We start from the raw sequence: 22,603 nt of genomic DNA, 5'->3' as shown, positions 1-22,603 counted from the left end.
TTCCGTTGGTTCACCCCCACAAATGGCCACTACGGTCCAAGCTATGCCGATCCGAAGCCAGGAGCGAGGTGCCTCCTCCTGGTCTCCCACGCAGATGCAGGGGCTCAAGCACTTGGGCCATCATCTACTGCCCTCCCGTGCCACAGCAGAGAGCTGGACTGGAAGAGGAGCAACTGGGACTAGAACCCAGTGCCCATATGGGATGCCGGCGCCACAGGCAGAGGATTAACCAAGTGAGCCACAGCGCAGGTCCCCTGTTTTCCTTTAAAACCTTTATTGTTATGCCTTTCACACTCAATATGCCATCCATCTATAATTGATTTTTGTGTACAGTTTGAGGTAGTGATTAAGAAATTTTTATTTCATGTGGCTGTCCCTTGACTGAGCACTACTGATTTGACATTAGCAAAATTTTTATAAAATGGGGCTGCTGCTGTGGCGTAGTGGGTGAAGCCGTCGCCTTCAGTGCTGGCATCCCATGTGGGTGCTGGTTTGCATCTGGCTGCTCCACTTCCCATCCAGCTCTCTGCTATGGCCTGAGGAAACAGTAGAGATGGCCCAATTCCTTGGGCCCCTGCACCTCTGTGGGAGACCTGGAAGAAGCTCCTGGCTCCTGGCTTCAGATCAGCTCAGCTCTGGCCATTGTGGCCATTTGGGGAGTGAACCAGCAGATGGAAGACTCTTCTTTCTCTCTGCAACTCTGCTTTCAAATAAAATAAATAAATCTTTAAAAAAAATTTTATTTATAAATTAAGTGACCTCACACATGTGGGTTTGTTTCTGTTCTGTTCATCATTTTGTCTGTTCTGCTAATATCACAATATCATTATCATACTTGATAGTATAAATCCTGCTGCTTAGACTTAAAGGGTCTGTTTCTGGTCGTTTGCGTTTCTAGATGAATTTCAATCTGAAAGTTTCTACAGAAAACACTCTCAAAGTATATTTTCCCCTAAGTATGCTTTTGCAGTTACAACATTCTGTTATATTCTGACTTTCATTATTTCTATAGAAATTTGACTTCTTTGGCAAGGTGTCCTTTTTCCCCTTTGGCTGCTTATGAGGATTTATCTTTGTCTTTTGTTTAAGCAAATGGCTGATAAGCCTAGGCTTTGTGTGTGAAATTCTGCTGGAGTTTGTATAGATTCTTTTCTTTTCTTTTTTTTTTTTTTTTTAAAGATTTTATTTATTTATTTGAGAGGTAGAGTTACAGACAGTGAGAGGGAGAGACAGAAAGAAAGGTCTTCCATCCGTTGGTTTACTCCCCTAATGACGGCAGCGGCCGGAGCTGTGCTGATCCAAAGCCAGGAGCCAGGTGTTTATTACAAGTATCCCATGTGGGTGCAGGGGCCCAAGGACTTGGGCCATCTTCTACTGCTTTCCCAGGCCACAGCAGAGAGCCTCATTGGAAGAGGAGCAGCCGGGACTAGAACCGGCACCCATGTGGGATGCTGATGCAGCAGACGGAGGATTAACCAACTGCGCCACAGCACCTGCCCCTGTATAGACTCATGAATCTGGGACTTCATTGCCTTTATCAGTTTTAGAAAATTCTCAGGCAGTATCTTTCTTTCAATATTTTTCTTTCTTCTTTCAGTCTGGGGTTTCAGTTTTACATATTTGTTTTGTGTATTTCTCATGCTGTCCCCTTCTTATGCTCCCCTTCTGTGTATTTCCCTTCTATTTCTCTGTACGTATATTTTCTCCTTTCTTTCTCTCTCTCTCTCTCTCTCTCTCTCTCTCTCTCTCTCTCTCTCTTTCTTTCTTTCTTTCATCCTTCCTTTCCTCCTTTCTTTCCTTTCTTTCATCCTTCCTTTCCCCCTTTCTTTCCTCCTTCCTTTCCTCCTTCCTTTCCTCCTTCCCTTCCTTCCCTCCCTCCCTCCCTCCCTCCCTCCCTCCTTCCTTCCTTCCTTCCTTCCTTCCTTCCTTCCTTCCTTCCTTTTTCTTTTTTTGACAGGCAGAGTGGACAGTGAGAGAGAGAGAGACAGAAAGGTCTTCCTTTGCCTTTGGTTCACCCTCCAATGGCCGCCGCGGCTGCCGCACTGCGGCTGGCGCACCACGCTAATCCGATGGCAGGAGCCAGGTACTTATCCTGGTCTCCCGTGGGGTGCAGGGCCCAAGTACCTGGGCCATCCTCCATTGCACTCCCTGGTCACAGCAGACAGCTGGCCTGGAAGAGGGGCAACCAGGACAGAATCCGGTGCCCCAACCGGGACTAGAACCCGGTGTGCCGGTGCTGCAAGGCGGAGGATTAGCCTAGTGAGCCGTGGTGCTGGCCCACGTGTATTTTCATACTGACCTATTTTAAGATTTCTCCACCCACACATATATTACTGTGAAATTCCCAAAAATACAATAGAATTTGAGAGGATTATATAGCAAACATTGATATTTGCATGCATTAATAGTTTGCTATGTTTGTTTTATCATTTATTTCCAAGATTTTTTTTTTTTTAAAAGATTTATTTGAAAGGCAGAGTTAGAGAGGCAGAGGCAGAGGTGAGGAAGAGGGTGAGGTCTTCCATCCGCTGGTTCACTGTCTAAATGACTGTAACAGCCGGAGCTGGGCCTATCTGAAGCCAGGAGCCAGGAGCGTTTTCTGGGTCTCCCATGCCATTTGGGGTGCCACATATGTTAGTGGAATTTGGAGTGCCATACGATATCACCATATGCTTATTAATAAATCCCCAATATTAATAAGCCTGAAAGGGTTCTTAATACCGGCATAAATGAACAAGGCAGCATGGTGCATTTTAAGCTTTTATTTAGTGCAAAAGATGCATAGGAGAGTGAGAGGGAGAGAGAGGGGGTAAATCCGGGTTCATACTGAGCACCAGGAACTGGCCACGTGGAGGAGCATCTAGTCCAGGAAGCCTAGGGCGGGTGGCTTGAAGGTCATGCAGCCTGGGGGCGGGGTGCAGGGCTACAGCCAGCCCCCTCCTGGCTAGAGGCCAGGGAAAAGAGGGGAGAGAGAGAGAGAGAGAGAGAGATCGGATACACCACGTCCCAGGCTTTTAACCCACTCCCAAAGGAGATTGGTTAATTAAGCTGATTGGCCAGTGGGCACTCAGGTGTGGCCAAGTAGGGGCATGAGGTCACACAGGGGCGTGGTGAAAGTATCAGGGTGTGAGGTCACACAAGGGCGTGGTGAAGGCGTGGTCTTCCAGCTCACAAACCTAATGGATTTTAACCTGTATGCCTGCCTACTTCACTTTATCAATTTTATTCATCATTTTAATACTTTTCAGTAGCAGGATAACCGTGAGGATGCTTCTGTTAATTTTTTTTTTTTTTGCTTTTGATTATATTTCCTGTTTGGAAATTAACTTTATTTTTTCTAACACTGAACTTTGAGTATGAAAAAATTCTTGAGCTATATTCAGTATACTAGGTAGTAATGACTTGTAGCTAATAAAGTATTGTTTAAATATTAGTAAGTTTTAAAATTCATTTCCTCAGTTGTATAAACCAACTCTCAAGTGCTCAGTAGCCACACATACAGATAGTCCAGAGAGTACAGACAGAGAACATTTCCATCATTGCAGAAAGTTCTGTTGGATGGTATTACGCCAGGCACTCTGATTGATAATATGTTTTATTCTGAAAGTTAGAGTGGGTAGATAATTTTATTCAAAGAGACACTATTGTATTTCAGTTTGCTCTTGTTCCTAGGTTGTAGCCCTTTATCACTTTAGTTGAAAACCCTGGGATATCTGCCAAGGCCTCACTTCTCTGGTATGTTCTGAACTCTAGTTTTTCCTAGCTCAATGATAAAGCTTTAAGCTATAGGCCACACTTTGTGTCTAGCATTTACGCCTCACTGTGAATTGGCAACAACCCCAGGGAAATGTATGGCTCTGTATAATAAGTTTTCTGTTTTCTCTGAGAGTTTGTTCCATCAAATCCTGGCTATTTGGCTCTTTTTGTTTGTTTGATTTTTAAAGATTTATTTATTTATTTGAAAGAGTTATAGAGAGGCATAGGCAGAGAGAGAAAGGTCTTCCATCTGCCGGTTCACTCTTCAGATGGTTGCAATAGCTGGAGCTGCACTGATCTGAAGCCAGTAGCCAGGAGCTTCTTCCTGGTGTCCTGTGCAAATGCAGGGGCTGAAGAACTTGGGCCATCTTGTACTGCTTTCCCAGGCTATAGCAGAGAGCTTTATCTAAACTGGAGCAGCAGGGGCTCAAAACGCCGCCTATATGGGATGCTGATGCAGTCTGGGGTTTTAACTGGCTGTGCCACAGCACTGGCCCCATAACCATACAACTTTTTTTTTTTAATAGACTTTATTTTTTAGAGAAATTTTAAGTTCCAGTTCAATTTTAGCAAAATTGAAACAGGAGGTACAGAGAGTTTCCTGTAGTTCCTGTTCCTATGTAGATATAACTGTCTCCACTTTGGACACCCTGTACCACAATTGTACATTTGTTACAAGTGATGTGTCTTCACTGACACATTTTTATCACTCTAATGATACATTCATCTCTTTTTTTGTGTGTGTTTTTTCTAGCTTTTATAGTTGTTCAGTGTATTGCCAATATCTTTATTAGAATATAATTCAGTATATTTGAAAGCTTCTCAGTGGTTCCTGGTGGTTCTTTGGAATTGTTACTTATTTGGATTATTTGTTCTGTTTGGAAATTATGCTTTTCCTATTAATGTTGAAGATTATGTATGTGGAGTTTTATTATTTTTTTTTAAATTTATTTGAGATACAGAATTACAGAGGGAGGGAGAGGGAGAGGAGGAGGAAGAGGAGAGAGAGAGTGAGTGAGTGAGTCAGTCTTCACTTACTATTCAAATGGCTGCAGCAGCTGGGGCTGGGCAGATCTAAAGCTAGGAGCCAGGAGCTTCTTCCAGGTCTCCCACGTGGGTGCAGGGTCCCAGGCACTTGGCCATCTTCCACTGCTTTCCCAGGCCTTTAGCAGAGACTAGAACTGGCGCCCCTATGGGATGCCTTTGTTGCAGGTGAAAGCTTAACCTACTAAGCCATAATGTTGGCCCCAAGTCTTGTTTTCACATTATTAAATTCTGTTGGTTTAGGGGCAGGCATATTGCAGTAAAATAAATGCTGATTGGGATGCCTGCATTCCATATTGAAGTGCCTAGGTTTGACTGTTGGCTCTGTTCTGAATTCAGCATTAGTTACTCTGGAGGGTAGCAGGTGCTAGTTTAAGCACTTAGGTCTCTGTCACCCATATGGGAGACCCAGGTTGAGTTCCAAGCTCCTGTCTTAGACTTGGCTCTGCCCTAGCTGTTGCAGGCATTTAGGTAGTGAGTGCAGCTCTTCTATATAGAAGAGCTCTGTCTCTGACTCTGCCTTTCAAATAAAAGAAAATAAATAAATAAAATCCACTGGTCTAGATAAAGAAGTGACAAAAAGTTGGCTATTCTGTATGTTATCAAGTGTCTGATAATGTCATTTAAAATGTATATTAAAAGGGAATTTATTTTGGCAGAGCCTTGTATCTAATTGACTTTTTTGTCTGGCGTTATGCTATAGCTGGTAAAACTGTCTCCTATGACACCAGCATCCCAAATGGACACCATTTTGTTTTCTGGCTGCTCTACTTCCATCCAGTTCCCTGATAATGGTCTAGGAAAATCAACTGATGCAAATATCACCTGGATTGTATGTAGTGGGCGTATTTTGTTCCTTATAAGGTTTACAGTTTAAATTTAGTTTTCCATTGCCACTATCACATATTGACCATGGGAAATTACTCAAGCATTCTTAATTTCAAATACTTTTTGGGTTAAGAGATTACTTATGTGCTAAGTGCTTTGCTTGGTTTTATTGTCACCATAATCTGGAAAGGCAAGTCGATTCCTCATTTGCAAATGAATGAATTGAGCTTGCAATGAAGTTCACAAGTAACTGCCTAGAGGGGTTTTGAATTCAGTTCTATTACTCCAAAGGCTGAACTTAGTTGATTACATCATCACATAATAGTCTGTTGTGAGAAGCATTAATGGTGATCCTTGGAAAACTGATGGTAAGAATATATTTTCTAAATTTTCAATATTAAGTGTATGATGGTATCACTTCTGTGGTATTCCTACTGAAAGTAAATGGCATTTTCTTGTGAAGAAGTGGAAGATAAATATAAGTTGACTGATATTCTTAAAAAATTATTAATAAAACATATATTATTAAAAAATGTCAGTTTCCCGAAAACCATGTGCAGAGGAGCTATTTCAGATAAGTGAAACTAAAGAGATGGGTGCCTGGGATTTATTTTGTTTTTGAACTTATATTTTACTGTAATGGAAAGCATCATTGGGACATTGGATAAAATTTGAATGATAATATTGTATTTAATGTTAATTTCCTGATTTTGATGAATATACAGTGGGTAAGTAAGGTGTTGCCTTTAGGAAGTACCCGCTGAATGAAGTGTTTGGTGGTTTGGTGGATAAGTAGTACATCTGCTGCTTACATCCAGCTTGGCTCAGAAATAAATAATTGTATTTGTTGGGGCTTGTGTTGTGGCATAACAGGTTAAGCTGCCACCTGCAACCCTGTCATCCCATATGGGCACCAGTTCAAGTTCTGGTTGCTCCACTTCTGATCCGCTACCTGTTATTGGCGTCTGGGAAAGCAGCAGAAGATTGCCCAAGTGCCTGGGACCCTGCACCCACGAGGGAGATCCAGAAGAAACTTTTGGCTGTTGTGGCCATTTGGAGAGTGAACCCATGGATAGAAGACCTCTGTGTCTCTGTCCCTGTCCCTATCCCTCTCTCTGTCTCTCTCTTTAACTCTGCCTTTACAAATAAATAAATAAATCTTAAAAAAAAAAACCCTATAATTTGTGTGCATATAAAAGAAAAGGATAATACCAATGGAGTTTTAATATTTGGGGAATCTGGTTGAGGGTATTATTGACATTCTTTGTACAATTTTTACTCTTTTCTGTAAGTCTAAAATGATGTCAATATCAGTAGTTATAAAAGTATAAGAAAAAATTTGTTTGGCTGTTTAGCGACAATTAAGAAATAGTAAATTCTATGGTGCTGGTTCCTCATTAATGCATAGGTTTGTGGTCATATAATTAAATAATGGAATTGATAATACATTTAATAGTTCATAAAGTAAAAATTATTTTTTAAAGATTTATTTGAAATGCAGAGTTACAGAGAGAGAGGAAGAGAGGAGAGAATGGTCTTCTATCTGCTGGTTTACTCCCTAATGGCTGTAATAGCTGGAGATGGGCCAATCCCAAGATAGGAGCCAGGAGCTTCTTCTGGGTTTCCCACATGGGTGCAGGGGCCCAAGGACTTGGGCCATCTTATACTGTTTTCTCAAGCCATAGCAGAGAGCTGGATTGGTAGTGGAGTATCTGGGACTTGAACTGGCACCCTTATGGGATGCCAGCACTGCAGGCAGGGGCTTTACCCGCTGTATTTCTGTATGTGGTGTTGAGAAGCTTGTACTTTGACTGCATAGGCTTGTTTGTTTACAAGCCGGCCATGCCCATTAAGTGAGAGATCTTGAAAAGTTACTTCTGGGCTTTAGTTTCCTCATCTTTCAAGTGGGATAATGTAGTATGTGTCTCAGAGGCTTCTGTTAGGATTAAATGAGATAAAAAATATAAAACATTTAACCCAGAATCTGACTCCTAATATGAAGACTCAGTGTCTTGTCTTGCTCTTAGGACTCAACACCAAGCCAGATGATTAAATCATTTATTGCAGTTAAATGGTTTTAGTTAATTTAGTCTAAGCATACCTTATTTATATATAATGAGCTCCTTTTGGCCTTTCATTATTTTTTTTTTTTTTTTTACAGATTTATTTTATTGAAAAGCAGAGGAAGCGGGGATGGGGTGAGGAAGGGAGAGAGATATCTTACATTCACTGGTTCATTCACCCCTCAAATGGCCATCACTGCAGGACTGGGCCAGACTGAAGCCAGAAGCTCAGAACTCTATCGAGGTCTCCCCACTTGATAGGAAGTGTCTCAGGCAGGACTTGAACCCATTCCCATATGGGATGCCAGTGTCACAGGTGGCTGGTTAACCCGCAGTGCTGCTGCAATACTGGACCGCTGTTGCATGTTATTGATGATATATTATAATTTTAGTGTATTTTGTAGTCAAACTGAATATTGCATTGTTTTGTACCTCTTTCCTAATTACCTATAAATTTGAAACAGGTACATTTATCTTGTTGTCACCTCATAGAATGGAATATTGATAGTGTTGCAAAGTGCAGGTGAAAGGAGCCTGTACTGTGACACAGTGGGTTAAGCCTTCATCTGTGACACAGTGGGTTAAGCCTTCATCTATGACACCAGCATCCTATATGGGCATTGGTTTGGGTCCCAGCTGCTCCACTTCTGATTCAACTCCCTGCTAATGTGCCTGGGAGCTCGTTGGAAGATGGCCCAAGTCCCTGGGCCCCTGCCTCCCATGTGGGAGACCCGGAAGAAGCTCCTGGCTCCTGTCTTCCGCCTGATCCAGCCCTGGTAGGAAGATCTCTCTTTCTCTCGGTGTCTCCTGCTTGTAACTCTGGTTTTCAAATAAGTAAAAAAAAAAAAAAAAAAAAAAAAAAAAATCAAAACCTTAAAACAGAACTTCAGTACAGTGTTAATGCAGTGGCACACATACGTAAGCTGTGATAATCAGATTAAGTTTTCTATTTCCATTAGAATGTAGACCACAATGTAAAGAACGGACATATCCAATTTTAGTTATTGCCATGTTTCTTTCTTTGTGTTTTTCATGTACTTTTCCTATTACCCTACTAATTTAGTTCCTTGGCTTTTTTTCTGCATATTTGTTAGTGATGTTATCAGGTTAGCCTAGCTTCTCAGTTCTTCCATATCCACAAGAATTTTTAATGATTTTGCACTGTTCTTTGTAGGTAAAACAGGAAGCAAATAGTACTGGAGTGCTTTCTCACTCTTGTGTTGCAAAATATTAGCTATTGATCAGTCGTAGACTAAAATGCAAATTCCTGATGCGTCTAGCTTTTTTTGGTATTAGGCTATAAACTATATTTGGCATTTTGGTAATGAATATTAAGTCTTTACTATGTTCTCTCCTCCACATCTCAAGTTTAAAATTTAATAGGCTTTGAAAGTATTTATTACTGCTGCTGTTCTTTGTACTTGGTGCTTTGCTCTGGATCATTGTCCTGCATACTTAAAAGATTAAGTGGACTTGCTATAAGGATATTTTTAATTGTGATATTTTTAGCCCACAACACAAACTACATTTGAATGAGTGCCTATTTTAAGAGTGTGTGCTTTGATTACATTACATCATGTTATTGGATAGTTGCAGTTACAGTCTTAAAAACCATATGAGTGAATGTCTTATTTGATAGTGCTGTTATTTCTTATGGAAACAATTCTCATATTATATAAAGACATTTATAACTTAGAAAGAAAAACATATAAAAAAAGAAAAACATTTATAAAAGTGGTCAGTCATTGTTTTTATTTTTTTTAAAGATTTATTTTATTTATTTGAAAGACAGAGTTAGAGAGAGGTAGAGACACAGAGAGAGATTCCCTTTGGATTAAGTCTGTGGCCTTCCACCCATTCCAGGCTATGGGGGACTCTTGGTGTGTCTAATGCTCTCCTTCCTTCCTTTCTTTTCATTTCTTTTTTTTTTTATACATATTTATTTATTATTTGAAAGAGTTACAGAGAGAGGAAGAGAACTCTCTCTTACATCTGCTGGTTCACTCCCCAAATGGTCGCAATGGTCAGGGTTGGGCCATACTGGAGCCAGGAGCTTCTTTAGGGTCACCGATGAGGGTGCAGGGGCCCCAGGACTTTGGGTCATCCTCTGCTGCTTTCCCAGCCACAGTAGCAGGGAGCTGCATGGGAATTGGAGCAGCTGGGACTCTAACCGGTACCTATATGGGATACCGATGCTGCAGACTGGGGTTTTAATCCACTGTGCCAAACAGCACAGGCCCCTTATTTGTGTTTCTAAGACTGTTGACGTTTTGTTGGTTGTAAAAAAGGCATCATTCTGTGGAATGTTGGAAAAGGATACTCATTAAATTGGAAATGAATATACTATTGATGCTAAGTTATGCAAAATTGCACCACTTTAATTAAGGCTTTTAGTTTACATTTGGCCACCTCAAAGTAGTGTAACATTAGGTTGGTCAATTTAAATACAGTCTTTAAACCCAAACATTAATGCATAGAAAGCAACAAGGCATTGTTAAATAAACAGCAATAATTACTGAATGTTAGGGCTTGTGACCAACTACACGTGATTAAAATTACTTCCCGCATTCACATCCACAGTATTTGTCCACCATCTAACATCACAATCAAAATGTTGAATGTGAAACAATCACTAACAGGCAAAAGTACTAAACTTGTATATTTGGTATTGCAATTACACTTAAGCATGAGCAAGCAAGGAATTCACAGTGAGAATCTACAGCCACAGAAGCTTGAAAATGATTTGTAAAAACTTAAATCATTTAAATGTTGGAAAATATATATTTCTTGTTGTAGACCCCCCTGCTATAACAGCTGTAAACATTTTTCCCTATCTAAACAAAAGATGAAACATATAATAAGATTTGAAAACTCTGGACATTTCCTTCCCAATATATAGTTGATTTATTTAAGAGCCAGAGGCAGGAGGGCAGGCAGGCAGAGAACTTCTGCTGCAGGTTCACTAACCAGATGCCTGCAATGGGCCAGTGCAGGATGGGCTGAAGCCAACACTCTGCTGTGGGTAACCAGGGTCTTAAATACTAGGCCAAACAACTACCCCTGTTGCCATTTATTTATTTGAAAGAGTTTTGCAGAGAGAGAGAGAGAGAGAGAGAGAGAGAGAGGTCTTCCATCTGCTGGTTCACTCCCCAATTGGCTGCAACAGCTGGAGCTGCATTGATCTGAAGCCAGGAGCCAGGAGCTTCTTCTGGGTCTCCCATGCGGGTGCAGGGGCCCAAGGATTTTAGCCATCTTGTACTGCTTTCCCAGGCAATAGCAGAGAGCTGGATTGGAAGTGGAGCAGCTGGGATGCGAACCAGCGCCCATATGGGATGCCAGCACTGCAGGTGGTGGCTCTGCCTGCTATGTCACAATGTTAGCCCCTGTTGCCTTTTTTTTTTTTTTTTTTTTTTTTTTTTTTTTGACAGGCAGAATGGATAGTAAGAGAGAGAGACAGAAAGGTCTTCCTTTTCCGTTGGTTCACCCCCCAATGGCTGCTGTGGCCCAAGGACCTGGGCCATCCTCCACTGCACTCCCAGGCCACAGCAGAGAGCTGGACAGGAAGAAGAGCGACTGGGACAGAATCTGGCGCCCCGGGTGGCACCGCCACAGGTGGAGGATTAGCCTATTGTGCCGCGGCACTGGCTTACTTTTGTGTTTAAGGTAGTCAGGGCTGATTCTAATAAAATGACCTTAGAACATACACACAAAATAAGAATGAAGGGATTAGGAGTTTTTCTTCTCAGATCTTTTTATTTTTTAAGATTTATTTATTTACTTGAAAGAGTTACACACACACACACACACACACACACACAGAGAGGTCCTCCATCTGCTGGTTCACACTCCAGTTGGCCACGACAGCCAGAGCTGCACTGATCTGAAGCCAGGAGCCAGGAGCTTCTTCCAGGTCTCCCACATGGGTGCAGGGACCCAAGGACTTGGACCATCTTCTACTGCTTTCCCAGGCCATAGCAGAGAGCTGGATCATAAGTGGAATAGCCAGGACTTGAACTGGCGCCCATATGGGATGCCAGTATGGCAGGCGGTGGCTTTATATGCTATGCCACAGCACTGGTCCCCTCAGGTAGATCTTTAAGTGCAAAAAATTTGATATAGGAAATATGGTTTCAAATAGCATTGCGGATCAGAACAAGCAAATTGGGAGGATGTCTGGAAATAGTAAGGGCTGGATTTTGAGGAACATTGTGAGGCATTTGACTTTCACGCAGATGGGCAACAATTGGGTCTGATTTGTGTATCAAATGTACTACTCAGGCTGCTGGATTGAGAATAGATGGTGATAGTTGTAGGAAATGAGAGAAAGACAAGAATCAAATTTATTTCTACATATTTGAGTCTTGAGAGTTTTTACTTAGTTGGGAAAGGTTGGAGGAGAATTGGGTTTAGGGGGAATCTAGAGTTCTCTCTTTAGACATGTTCAATTTGAGATACCTAACAGACCTTTGAAAAGTGCTGAGTAGACAAGATGCACAAGTCTGGAATTAAGGAGAGAGGCCTGGGTTGGAGTTGCAGATGGAGTCTTAAGAGTAGATGTGATATTTAAAACCTTGTGGTTGGATGAAATCACCTGAGAGAAGTGAATGCAGATGACGAAGGTAGATGTCTAAAGATCTATCCTTGGGGCACCTTTAAAGTTTGGGAACATGAAATGGCTCCTGGCTTCGGAACGGCGCAGCGCCGGCCGTGGCAGCCGTTTGGGGGGTGAACCAACGGAAGGAAGACGGTTTTCTCTGTCTCTCTCTCTCTCTCTCTAACGCTGCCTGTCCAAAAAAAAAAAAAAAAAAAAAAAGAATGCTGGGAGTAGGGGGTGGTTTAAAGAGAACAGAAGATTCTCCTGGTGTCCTGGAAGACCAGTGCAGTCAGTTTCTAAAGCAGGAAAGCATAATCAGCTGTGTGAAACAGTGCAAGTCAAGTAAACGAAGACATGACAACGTGGTGGCTGATGGTGATCTTGACAGGGTTGATTTTGGTGGAATGATGGGTAAGGAAAGCCTGATTAGAGTGAGTTTAAGATAGGGGTAGAATTGGAGGCAGCTTGTGCAAACAGTGCTTTCAAGAAGGATTGCAGAACAGAGAAAGGGATGATGGCTGAAGGGCATGCAATCAAGGGTGTTGTGGAATTGTCCTATGACAGGGGGCTATTGGGGGTGAGAGAATGGGAAATTGGTAGCGCAGCTTACCTCATCAAGTGAGCATGGATGCCTTAGATAAGAAGCATGACACTGACAGATGCAAGTGGGCCAGTGGATGTGACGAGACTGTGGAAGCTGTCTGTTAAACTGCATTTATTTATTTCGGGAAAGCAGCCTGGGGGACTTCGGTCAGGAATGAGGGTGGGGAGGCAGTGGAGGTCTGAGAAGGAAGGGAATTCGAATTAGAACAGTGGGAGTATGAATAGATTAGGGAAAGGTGTATATTGAATTGCTTTTATATATATTCTTTTACTTACTCCTTTAGCTGATCCTCTTTTTGTAAGATCAGTAAAGGTCCAAACTAAATTTTACTTGATCTGAGAGGGTGAGCTGCGTGTCTGCTCAGTGAGTGTTTAAATCTAGCTTAAGTAGTTGATTTTCACTATATGAAATCAGTGTTTCCTTACCAGACTCCAGTATTTGTCTTACCAGGATTTTCTTCATAGATACCTAAATTTTTAGTATCACTGAAGCATAAAGTTCCTATGGAAGACAACTTAATGGAAATTGTACTCATGATCTGTGTTCTTTTAATATTTGATTGCCAGTAAATGGCTAAGAAGTTCTTACTGTTTTATTTTAGTCTGAAAAGTTTGAAGAACAAGTAGTATAAGGTTATCTAAATCATAAGTCCATTTACATTGAACACAGAAGAAAAACCAATAGTTTCTTTAAATACTAGTACCTGCTTTTCCCTTCTTAGCCTCTATTCTATTAAAATCATTTTCTGGCTGTACTGGCCAGTTCATCCTAGTCAGTACTTGTTCTTGATGGAAGCCCTCTGCTCTGACCTTCTGTGTGCTGGAGTCTATTCTTGCTTAGTAGCCTAGTGAACTGCCATGGCCTCTCTTTGGTTTGCTTTTTATTTTTCATAACAGCAGAGAAATGGATACAACTTAAATGTCTGACATCTATTGAACGTGTGAATAAAGCTTTGTATCTGCTGGAATAGTATTCAGCAATAAAAATGGACGAACTCCTGAAAACTCCTGCACACAGAAACCATGGTGCCAACTGAATTTAATCAGAAAAAGACTACATATTATTCTACTTATGGAATGTTCAGAGCATGGAAATTTAAAGCAAATAGGTCTGTAGTGGCCTAAGGATGGGACAATTGGTAAAGATGGGGAGTGATGTTAGTGGATATAGGAAATAGCCTATCATTGTGATGGTTGCACAGTTCTTTGAATGTAATAAAACCCATTGAACTGTAGCATGTAATTGGATAAACTGTGTGGTACATAAATAATATCTAAAGGAGTCTGTTATTTAACTAGAAATAGAACTGCAATACAACTGAGCAATCCCACTCCTGGGTATATGTCCAAAAGATGTGGAATCATTGTGTCAAAGACTTACCTGCACTACCATGTTTATTATCGCACTTTTCACAATAGACAAAGTATGGAATCAATGAAGGTGTCCATCAGGAGAATGGATAAAGAAAATGTGAAATATGGAATGGAATACTATTCAACCATGACAGCATGAAGTCCTGTCATTTGCAGCAAAGTGGGTGGAACTACAGGATGCTGTTAAGTGAAATAAGTTGAACACAGAAACACTTGTATGTGGGAACTAAGAAAACAAACAATATGAGCAGAGAATGTTAATTACTAGAGGATGGAGGGAGTGGGAGGGATAATAGGGAGTTTGGATTAGAAAATAGGGGAGGTTGGATATGGTTTATAGATTGTGACAAATACACTAATATAAGATGTTAATAAAAGGAGCTTGATGTGGGGTGTACTGTCAGTCTTTCCATATTTGTACAGTTTTTAGTTTGTGAATTTAAAACTATTCTGAAACAGTTAAAAGAAGTACCATCCACACCTGCCTCTACCTCCTAGAAAACTGCTCTTATTTCAGTCGTTTATGTGTGAGTTTACCATTTACTCATCTTCACGTTTGTGTTACATTTCTCTGGTATCTTCTTACTTTCTAAAGTAGAGAGAAGTGCGGAGAAAGACCGTTGTAGAGGAGCGTTCATGTGAGGCCTGGATGACTGTGCTTTCGTTTTCACTGAGTGCTGTTACCTGACAGAATCATCAGCTACTGACCCTGAGCTTTGTCTTTTTAGGAATTATCTGGTCAGTATTTCAGATCCAACCAGACCTAAGTTGTTCAGTCACTAAACTCACGAAGCTGAAGCATATCAGCATTATGCTTAGTTTATTACCTTTGACAAATGAATCTATTAAGCACATTAGATATTCATGTTGTCCTTACTGTTCTCACTGTGTAGGAAAACTACATTACGACCCATATTATGACCAATATTTTCTTGAATATGAAATCAGCACACAAATTCATAGTGTATCTGCATTCATGGTAGTAAACCAAGATCTCTATCTCTAAGAATACAGTTGTTTTCTAGAACTAGACATACTGAGTTTCTGAGTTCAGACACCCTTTTTTCCTAACAAAACTGTTTTTTTTTCTGCCAATAATTGACTATTTGGAAAAATATGGAAAAATGGAATAACACAAATAAAAATGTTCCAGAATAGCCATATTTTTGAGTGACAGTCCTACTTTCTTATTTGATTCAGAGAATGAAAACATTTTTTTCTACTGCTCTAATGAAAGTCAGAGAATAAAACATTAGAGTCCTGTTTACCCAACTTAAAATTTTAACTGTTTTATGTCATTGTCCCATGATTTTATTTTTTCTTTTCTATAGACAGAGATCTCCCATTTGCTGATTTCACTCCCCAGATGCCTGCTGGGTCTGTGTCTGGCTGAAGTCAGGGGCCAGGAACTTACTTTTGGCCTCCTTTGTGGGTGTGACAGGGACAGCTACTTGAGCCATCACCTGTTGCCTTCTAGGCTACACATTAGCAGGAAAATGGAATCAGGAAGTGTAGCCAGGAGCTGAATCCAGGCACTGTTATGTGGGATGTGAGTGTCCCAGGTAGTGTCTTAAGTGCTATGCCAATACCCAACAGTAATTTTTTTTAAGGTTTTAGAGAAACAAAAAAATTTGCTCTTAATGAAATTGATAAATTTGAATTTGTTTAAATATTTATTTATTTGAAAGACAGAGCTTCAGAGAGAGTGAGCGAGCGAGCAATCTTCCATCTTCTGGGTCATTCCCCAAATATGCACAGCAACTAGGTCTGGGCCAAGGACCATAAACTCCATCCTGGTCTTTCAGATGGGTGGCAGGGACCCAGGTACTTTAGTCATCGCCGCTGCCTGCCAGAGTGTACATTAGCAGGAAGGTGTATCCAGAATGGACCTGGGACTCGAACTAGGTAGGCATTTTAGATATCCTGGTATGGGATATGGGCATCTCAGCTGTGTCTTGTTGGCTGTGCCAAATACTCACACCTCATATCTGATGGTTTTATCTAGATCATAAGTGTTTTAAAGTATTGCTTCCCAAATCTTTACATGTGAAGATAGACATAGAAAACATATGACATACTAGGGTTAACAGGAGGAAATTTGGTCACATTTTTGTGGGTCTTGGTAAAGAGATTTATTGTATTTTCTTTATGATATATATGTGTAGCAAAATGAAATGAAAATCTTGTGGGAAACTAGATGCAGCAACTATGGAGTTGTTCCCTTCACACCCCCCTTAGAGGGCCTCTACGTGAAGCAGCTGATTGAGAGCTTTCACCTGTTGGACCCTCAGGTACCCTGCAATGCTCAGGCTGAGGCCACACTTAACTCTAGGCCACTCACAGCCAGAGACCAGACCTGGGAGGTTTACTGAAACTGGGCTCTTCTTACTCGATGGGGGCTCTTGTAACAGTTAATGTTTGCTTTGAGATTATGATTCGGACTAGTATTTTCGTGTAAGTTAAGTATACTGCTGTCAGAGGTCCTTTGTCTCCAATTCTTTTTTTGCCTACCTTTTCAGGTGTCAGACTTGCTCTAGACTGAGGACTCTCCTCAACTGCACCTGCCTCCTCCCTGTGTCCTTCATAAACATCTCCCTCAACAAACTTCTGCCATGTGTAATTTTCTCAGAGGCTCTGAACTGACAACAGTTAAAAATGCGTTTCTAGTTCACTTGAGTTAGTTTTCCGTTACTATAACTATTGTATCTAAGATTTTATAGTTTGATTAATAGGATATTGAAATTTCCTACACTAAAAAATTTGAAATTCTCCCTGATCTGTGACAACTAACTGAGCACCTAAAAGGTGCTAAAAGGAAACGTGTAGAAGTGAAATGGACACTTGATCAGCCCTTGTCCTGACTGTCGAGGAACAACTTACTATTTTATTCCGTTTAGTTTTTTTTTTTTTTGTTCTACTTAATAGCACTGGTTGAACTCTTTAATTAACACACAATCATTCTTAGGTGTTTAAATTTAACTGAAAAGTGATCCCTGTTAAATATAAGAGTGGGAATGAGGGAGGAGATGTACAATTTGGCACATGCTCACTCAGACTTACCCCTAATGGTAGAGCTAGAAACGTGCCAGTGGATTCCAAATCGATCCCATCAAGGTGACAGGTACCAATGGCATCTTACTAGTCAGAGTGATTAGTTTCAGTTCATAATCCATCCTAATGATAGGATTAAGTGTCAAAGGGATCACATAACAAGACTAGTGTCTGCTAATAATAACTGATAGAATTAAAAAGGAGAGAATGATCCAAATGGGAAGTAGGATATACAGCAGACTCATAGAATGGCAGATGCCCTAAACAGCACTTTTCATTTCTGTTGATGTCATAGTGCATGTATTTAATAGTCTATCAGTTTTCTTTCTAGTATGTTATTTCTAGTCTGTGATAATCTCAAAACAAAATCTGTTTTTTTTTTTCTTAAAATGTTATGTTATTAAAGCTATATGGGAAAAAGAAATATGGTGAAGAGATTTCATCATAGGAATGCTATATCCATCATGCTTTTTTCAGCCTAATTCAAGATTATGGTTAGGTTTCAAAGAGTTCTGAAATAGTGACAAGTTTCTGTGAACAGAAGGCTATTCCTCTACTATTTTACTAACTTTTCTTGTAATGTCATATGAAATCAGGTACTTACCCTAATTCTTTTTATTTTTTGAATTTCAGAGCTCCGGAGATTATATTGGGGTTGCCATTTTGTGAAGCCATAGACATGTGGTCATTGGGATGTGTGATTGCAGAATTATTCCTTGGATGGCCGCTCTACCCAGGAGCCTTGGAGTATGATCAGGTAATCTGGGAGAGTTGGTAGAACAGTAACAGACTTATAGGAATGTATGGTGCCAGTTAAACAATACCTGTGGAAATCTTTTTAAAATAAGGTACAAAAACGTGGGGTAATTTAAATTCTACTATGTTTTAAAAACTCTCTTATAATGCTGCAGTAAGTTTCTATAAGCAAAATTATAATCCACAGGTCCCAAACCAGTTTTTGTAAAATTTTTGGAAGAGATTTTTACATGGCATTTTTGCACTATAGAAATATAAAGGGCTGGATTGTGTTCATTTCGTTCATAATGCTTTGTTAATATGTACGAAATGTCAGCTATTCCCAAGGAGTCAAAAAATCCTACAAGGCATTATAATTTTTAATCTTAAACCAAGAACTATTGTTGGTGTTAAGCACTCATTCCCCAGACATTTGAACCCTCTTCAGTTTTCTCATCCGGTTTTGAATGGTGCTGAAAGTATAGTTTAACACTATTTCACAATTCTTAATAGAATTCAATAAATTACCTCATGAAACACATTTTTTCTCAAGTTTTCAGGTATGTTCATTAGCCTCTTTAAGCTAATAGAGTGTTGTTAGGGTCTTGATTTTTTGTGCCAACATTTTTGGAGAAATTGTCATCTTGTTCATTATTCTTTTAAAGATGTATTTGTTTAAAAGAGAGTTATGGGTGCAGGGGTGGGGAGAGGGAAGGAGAGAGATAGCTATCATCCACTGGTTCACTCCCTAAATGGCCACAATGGTGGAAGCCAGGAGCCCTGAACTCCACCTGGGTCTCCCACATGGGTGTCAGGGGCCCAAGAACTTGGGCCATCTTCCACTGTTTTCCCAGTCACATTAGCAGGGAGCTGGAACAGAACAGAGTAGCTGGTATTCAAAACCAATGTCACAGGTGGTAGCTTAACCCACTGTGCCTTTAGCATCTCCTCTATTAAGGAAATATATTGTCATATTTTAATAGAGAATGTTAGTCAACATCAACAAATTGGTTATATTAATATTTTCTTTCTATAATTGGCTTACTGGAGATAAATATTTTTATTTAGTAATATTAACTTAATATTAACTTAATTATTAATATTAACTTTAATAGGAAATATAACATTTTAAAGGAAACGTAATCATATTTTGCCTTAATTCTGATTTTCAGGGATTAGGTTTCTTTTCTTTTTTTAAAGATTTTTGTTTGTCTGGGAGGTAGAGCCACAGAGAAAGAGCAGACAGAGAGAAAGGTCTTCCCATCTGTTGGTTCACTTCCCAGATGGCTGCAATGACCAGAGCTGATCTAAAGCCAGGAGCCTGGAGCTTCCTCTGGGTCTCCCGTATAGGTACAGAGGCCCAAGCACTTGACCTTCTTCCACTGCCTTCCCAGGCCATAGGCAGAGAGCTGGATTGGAAAAGCAGCAGCCGGGACATGAGCCAGCGCCTATATGGGATGCTGGCATTGCAGGCAGGGGCCAAGCCTACAGGGCTCAAGTTCCTAAATCCAAAGGAGAGGGGCTAACATTGTGGTGTAGCAGGTAAAGCTGCTACCTGTGATGCTGGCATCCCATATGTTCCTTGATGTTCCATTTCTGACTCAGATCCTGGATGTTCCATTTCTGATTCAGATCCATGCTAATTTGCTTGGGATGGCAGCTGAAGATGACCCAAGTACTTGGGCCTCTGCACCCATGTAGGAGACCTAGATGAAGCTTTTTAGGCCTGGCTTAGCCCTGATTGTGGCAGCCATTTTGGAGGTGACCAGCTTTTAAAAGAAGGAGCTTTCTCTTTTTTGTCTCTCCTTCACTCTATAACTCTGCCTTTCAAGTAAATAAATAAATACATAAGTAAATCTTCAAAAAAATAAATAAAAGGAATATGAGAGGTAATTAATTTGAATAAATGTTCCTGCGATATCTCTAAAAGCCATTTATTATTAATTATCAAATTAGATGTTATCATTGACTTTTTAAAAAATATTTGTTTATTTGAAAGAGTTAACACAGAGGGTCAGCACTGTGGCACAGTGGGTTAACGCCCTGGCCTGAAGCTCCAGCATCCCATATGAACACCAGTTCGAGTCGAGGCTTGCTCTGCTTCCAATCAAGCTCTCTGCTATGTAACTCTGACTTTCAAATGAATAAATAAATCTTAAAAAAAAAAAAGTTACACAGAGAGAGAAGGAGAGGGAGAGGGAGAGAGAGAGAGAGGTCCTCCATCTGCTGGTTCAATCCCCAGTTGGCTACAACGGTCTGAGCTGCACCCATCCGAAGCCAGGAGCCAGGAGCTTCTTCAGGTCTCCCTCACGGGTGCAGGGGCCCAAAGACTTGGGCCATCTTCTACTGCTCTCCCAGACCATAGCAGAGAGCTGGATTGAAAGTGGAGCAAGCTGGGACTTGAACCAGTTGCCATATGGGATGCCAGCACTGCAGGCAGTGACTTTACCTGCTAAGCCACAGCACAGGCCCCTATCATTGACTTCCAATGACTTTCTCCCCATGAAACTTCCCTTTCAGGTTACATGTTCTGTCTTCTCTGCCTTCCCTCCTCCGTGTGCAGGATACCCTTAAAAAGACAGTTTCTGAAAAATTTTTCATACTTGCTGGTTTCCCTCTTTTTTTTTTTTTAAGCCAATTTACTTAACTGCGCAGATGCTGGCAGCTCCCAAAGGGTCGGTGATCTAATCAGAGACGCCGGCAGTCCTCCAGTGCTGAGGCGCCAGTCAGATGCTAGAAATACACCTTTGGCTCTGTGGATGGCAATGTTTGGCATGCGCGGCACTCTGCACACAGGGCGCCCTCTAGTGGCAGTTTCCAGTGACTACGCTAGTGGTATTCTGATTTGAACTTTTCCATTCTAGTCTTGAACAACTTCGGTTAGTACTGAAAAGGACCCCAGAGATGATCTAGTTATTGCTTCCCTCTCATTTTATGAGACATCTGAGGTCCAGAAAAATGAACTGACTCATCCGAGTCATAATGGTAATTTTAAAGACAAAGCCCTGAGTTTAAAAAAAAATAGGACAAGTATTATCCAGATTTAACAGTCTTGTAAAGATTTATTTATTTACTTGAAATCAGAGTTACACTGTAAGGAAAAAAAATGAGAAAGAAGTCCCTACACCTTAACTGCAATGTCGTGGTTTATCAGTTATCACTGGGATAGCGACAGAAAACAGACAGGCAGTCCCCTCACATTCTAAATTAGGTGATTAAAATCTAGGGTGGGGGGCTGGTGCGGTGGCATAGCAAGTAAAGCCACCGCCTGCAGTGCCGGCATCCCATATGGCCGCTGATTCAAGTTCTGGCTGCTCCACTTATGACAGCTCTCTGCTATGGCCTGGGAAGGCAATGGAAGATGTCCCAAGTCCTTGGGCCCCTGCATCAGGGTGGGAGACCTAGAAGAAGTTTCTGGCTCCTGGCTTCGGATCGCTGCAGCTCTGGCCATTGTGGCCATCTGGGGAGTGAACCAGCAGATGGAAGACCCTTCTCTCTCCCTTTGCCTCTGTGTAACTCTGCCTTTCAATAAATAAATATTTTTTAAAAATTATTTATTTGAGTTAGGGTGGTGAATAGAAGTACATAGAATGATCTCTATTCTCTCGTTCACTTCCCAAATTCCTGTGATGACTGAGCCTTTGCCAGTCCAAAGCTCGGAGAATTACAAGCTGAATCCTCGTCTTCCATGTTGATACCAGGGATCCAATTATATGAACCGTGACTGTTGTCTCTTTATTTATTTGGAAAGCAGAGTTAGAAAGAGAGGGAGAGATATAGGGAGAGAGATCTTCCATCTGCTGGTTCACTTAGCAAATGGCTGCAATGGCCAGGGCTGGGCTAGTCAGAAACCAAGAGCTAGGAGCTTCTTTTGGGTTCCCCATGTGGGTGCAGGTGCCCAAATTCTTGGGCCATCTTCTGCTGCTTTCCCAGGCGCATTAGTAGAGAGCTGTGATGTAAGTGAAACAGCTGGTCTTGAACTGGTGCCCATATGGGATGCTGGTATTGCAGGAATCGGCTTCATCTGCTACTCCACAATGGTGGCCCCTGTCAATATTATTTATAAAGAAGAGAAAATCATCCAGTTTGGAAAATTCAATTCAACATGAACAAACAATTCTGTCATTTGTTCCTGTTGTAATAGCTTGAAAATGATTTAAATCTAAAATTAACAGAACCAAAAGGAAAAATAGATTGTCACAATCAGAGATTTTAGCATTATTTCTCTTCATAATCAATAGAATAGAAAAAAAAAGTCATTAGGACTATAGATTTGAATACATGATTGATTAAGTTGACCTAATGACATAGTCATAGCACATTATACCCCACACTGCAGAATATGTGCATTTCATATTCACATGAAGCATTACTAAAATAAAGGCTTCTGAAATATATTGTAGCTTTATTTTTGTTGATGTCCAATCTGTATTTGATCTTCTAGTACAACATTTTTTTTTCTGCTTACAAAAGAGTTGAAAAAGAGTTCTTAATTATAGCACTATAAGTATTATACACTTAAAAGACAGATTTGAGGACCCAGGAAATATGTTCA

General features: G+C 40.7%; 1 protein-coding gene across 19 annotated transcripts in view; it reads left to right on the top strand.

Annotated features, from left to right (window-relative positions):
* The window catches only part of HIPK3 (homeodomain interacting protein kinase 3), a 90,886-nt gene that overhangs the window by 43,895 nt on the left and 24,388 nt on the right, over positions 1-22,603 (top strand). For all 19 annotated transcript variants that reach the window (XM_051825509.3, XM_089327638.1, XM_089327643.1 and 16 more), the window contains one exon: positions 17,947-18,070. In XM_051825509.3, the coding sequence (XP_051681469.1) occupies positions 17,947-18,070 (124 nt within the window). The remainder of the gene's footprint in view (positions 1-17,946; positions 18,071-22,603) is intronic.

This window comes from Oryctolagus cuniculus, chromosome 1, assembly GCF_051225735.1.
Source record: "Oryctolagus cuniculus isolate XC-2025 breed Fujian yellow rabbit chromosome 1, ASM5122573v1, whole genome shotgun sequence".
Lineage (NCBI taxonomy): Eukaryota > Metazoa > Chordata > Mammalia > Lagomorpha > Leporidae > Oryctolagus > Oryctolagus cuniculus.
Note: the sequence above shows the minus strand (reverse complement) of the source record. Positions and strands in the feature narration are given on the sequence as shown.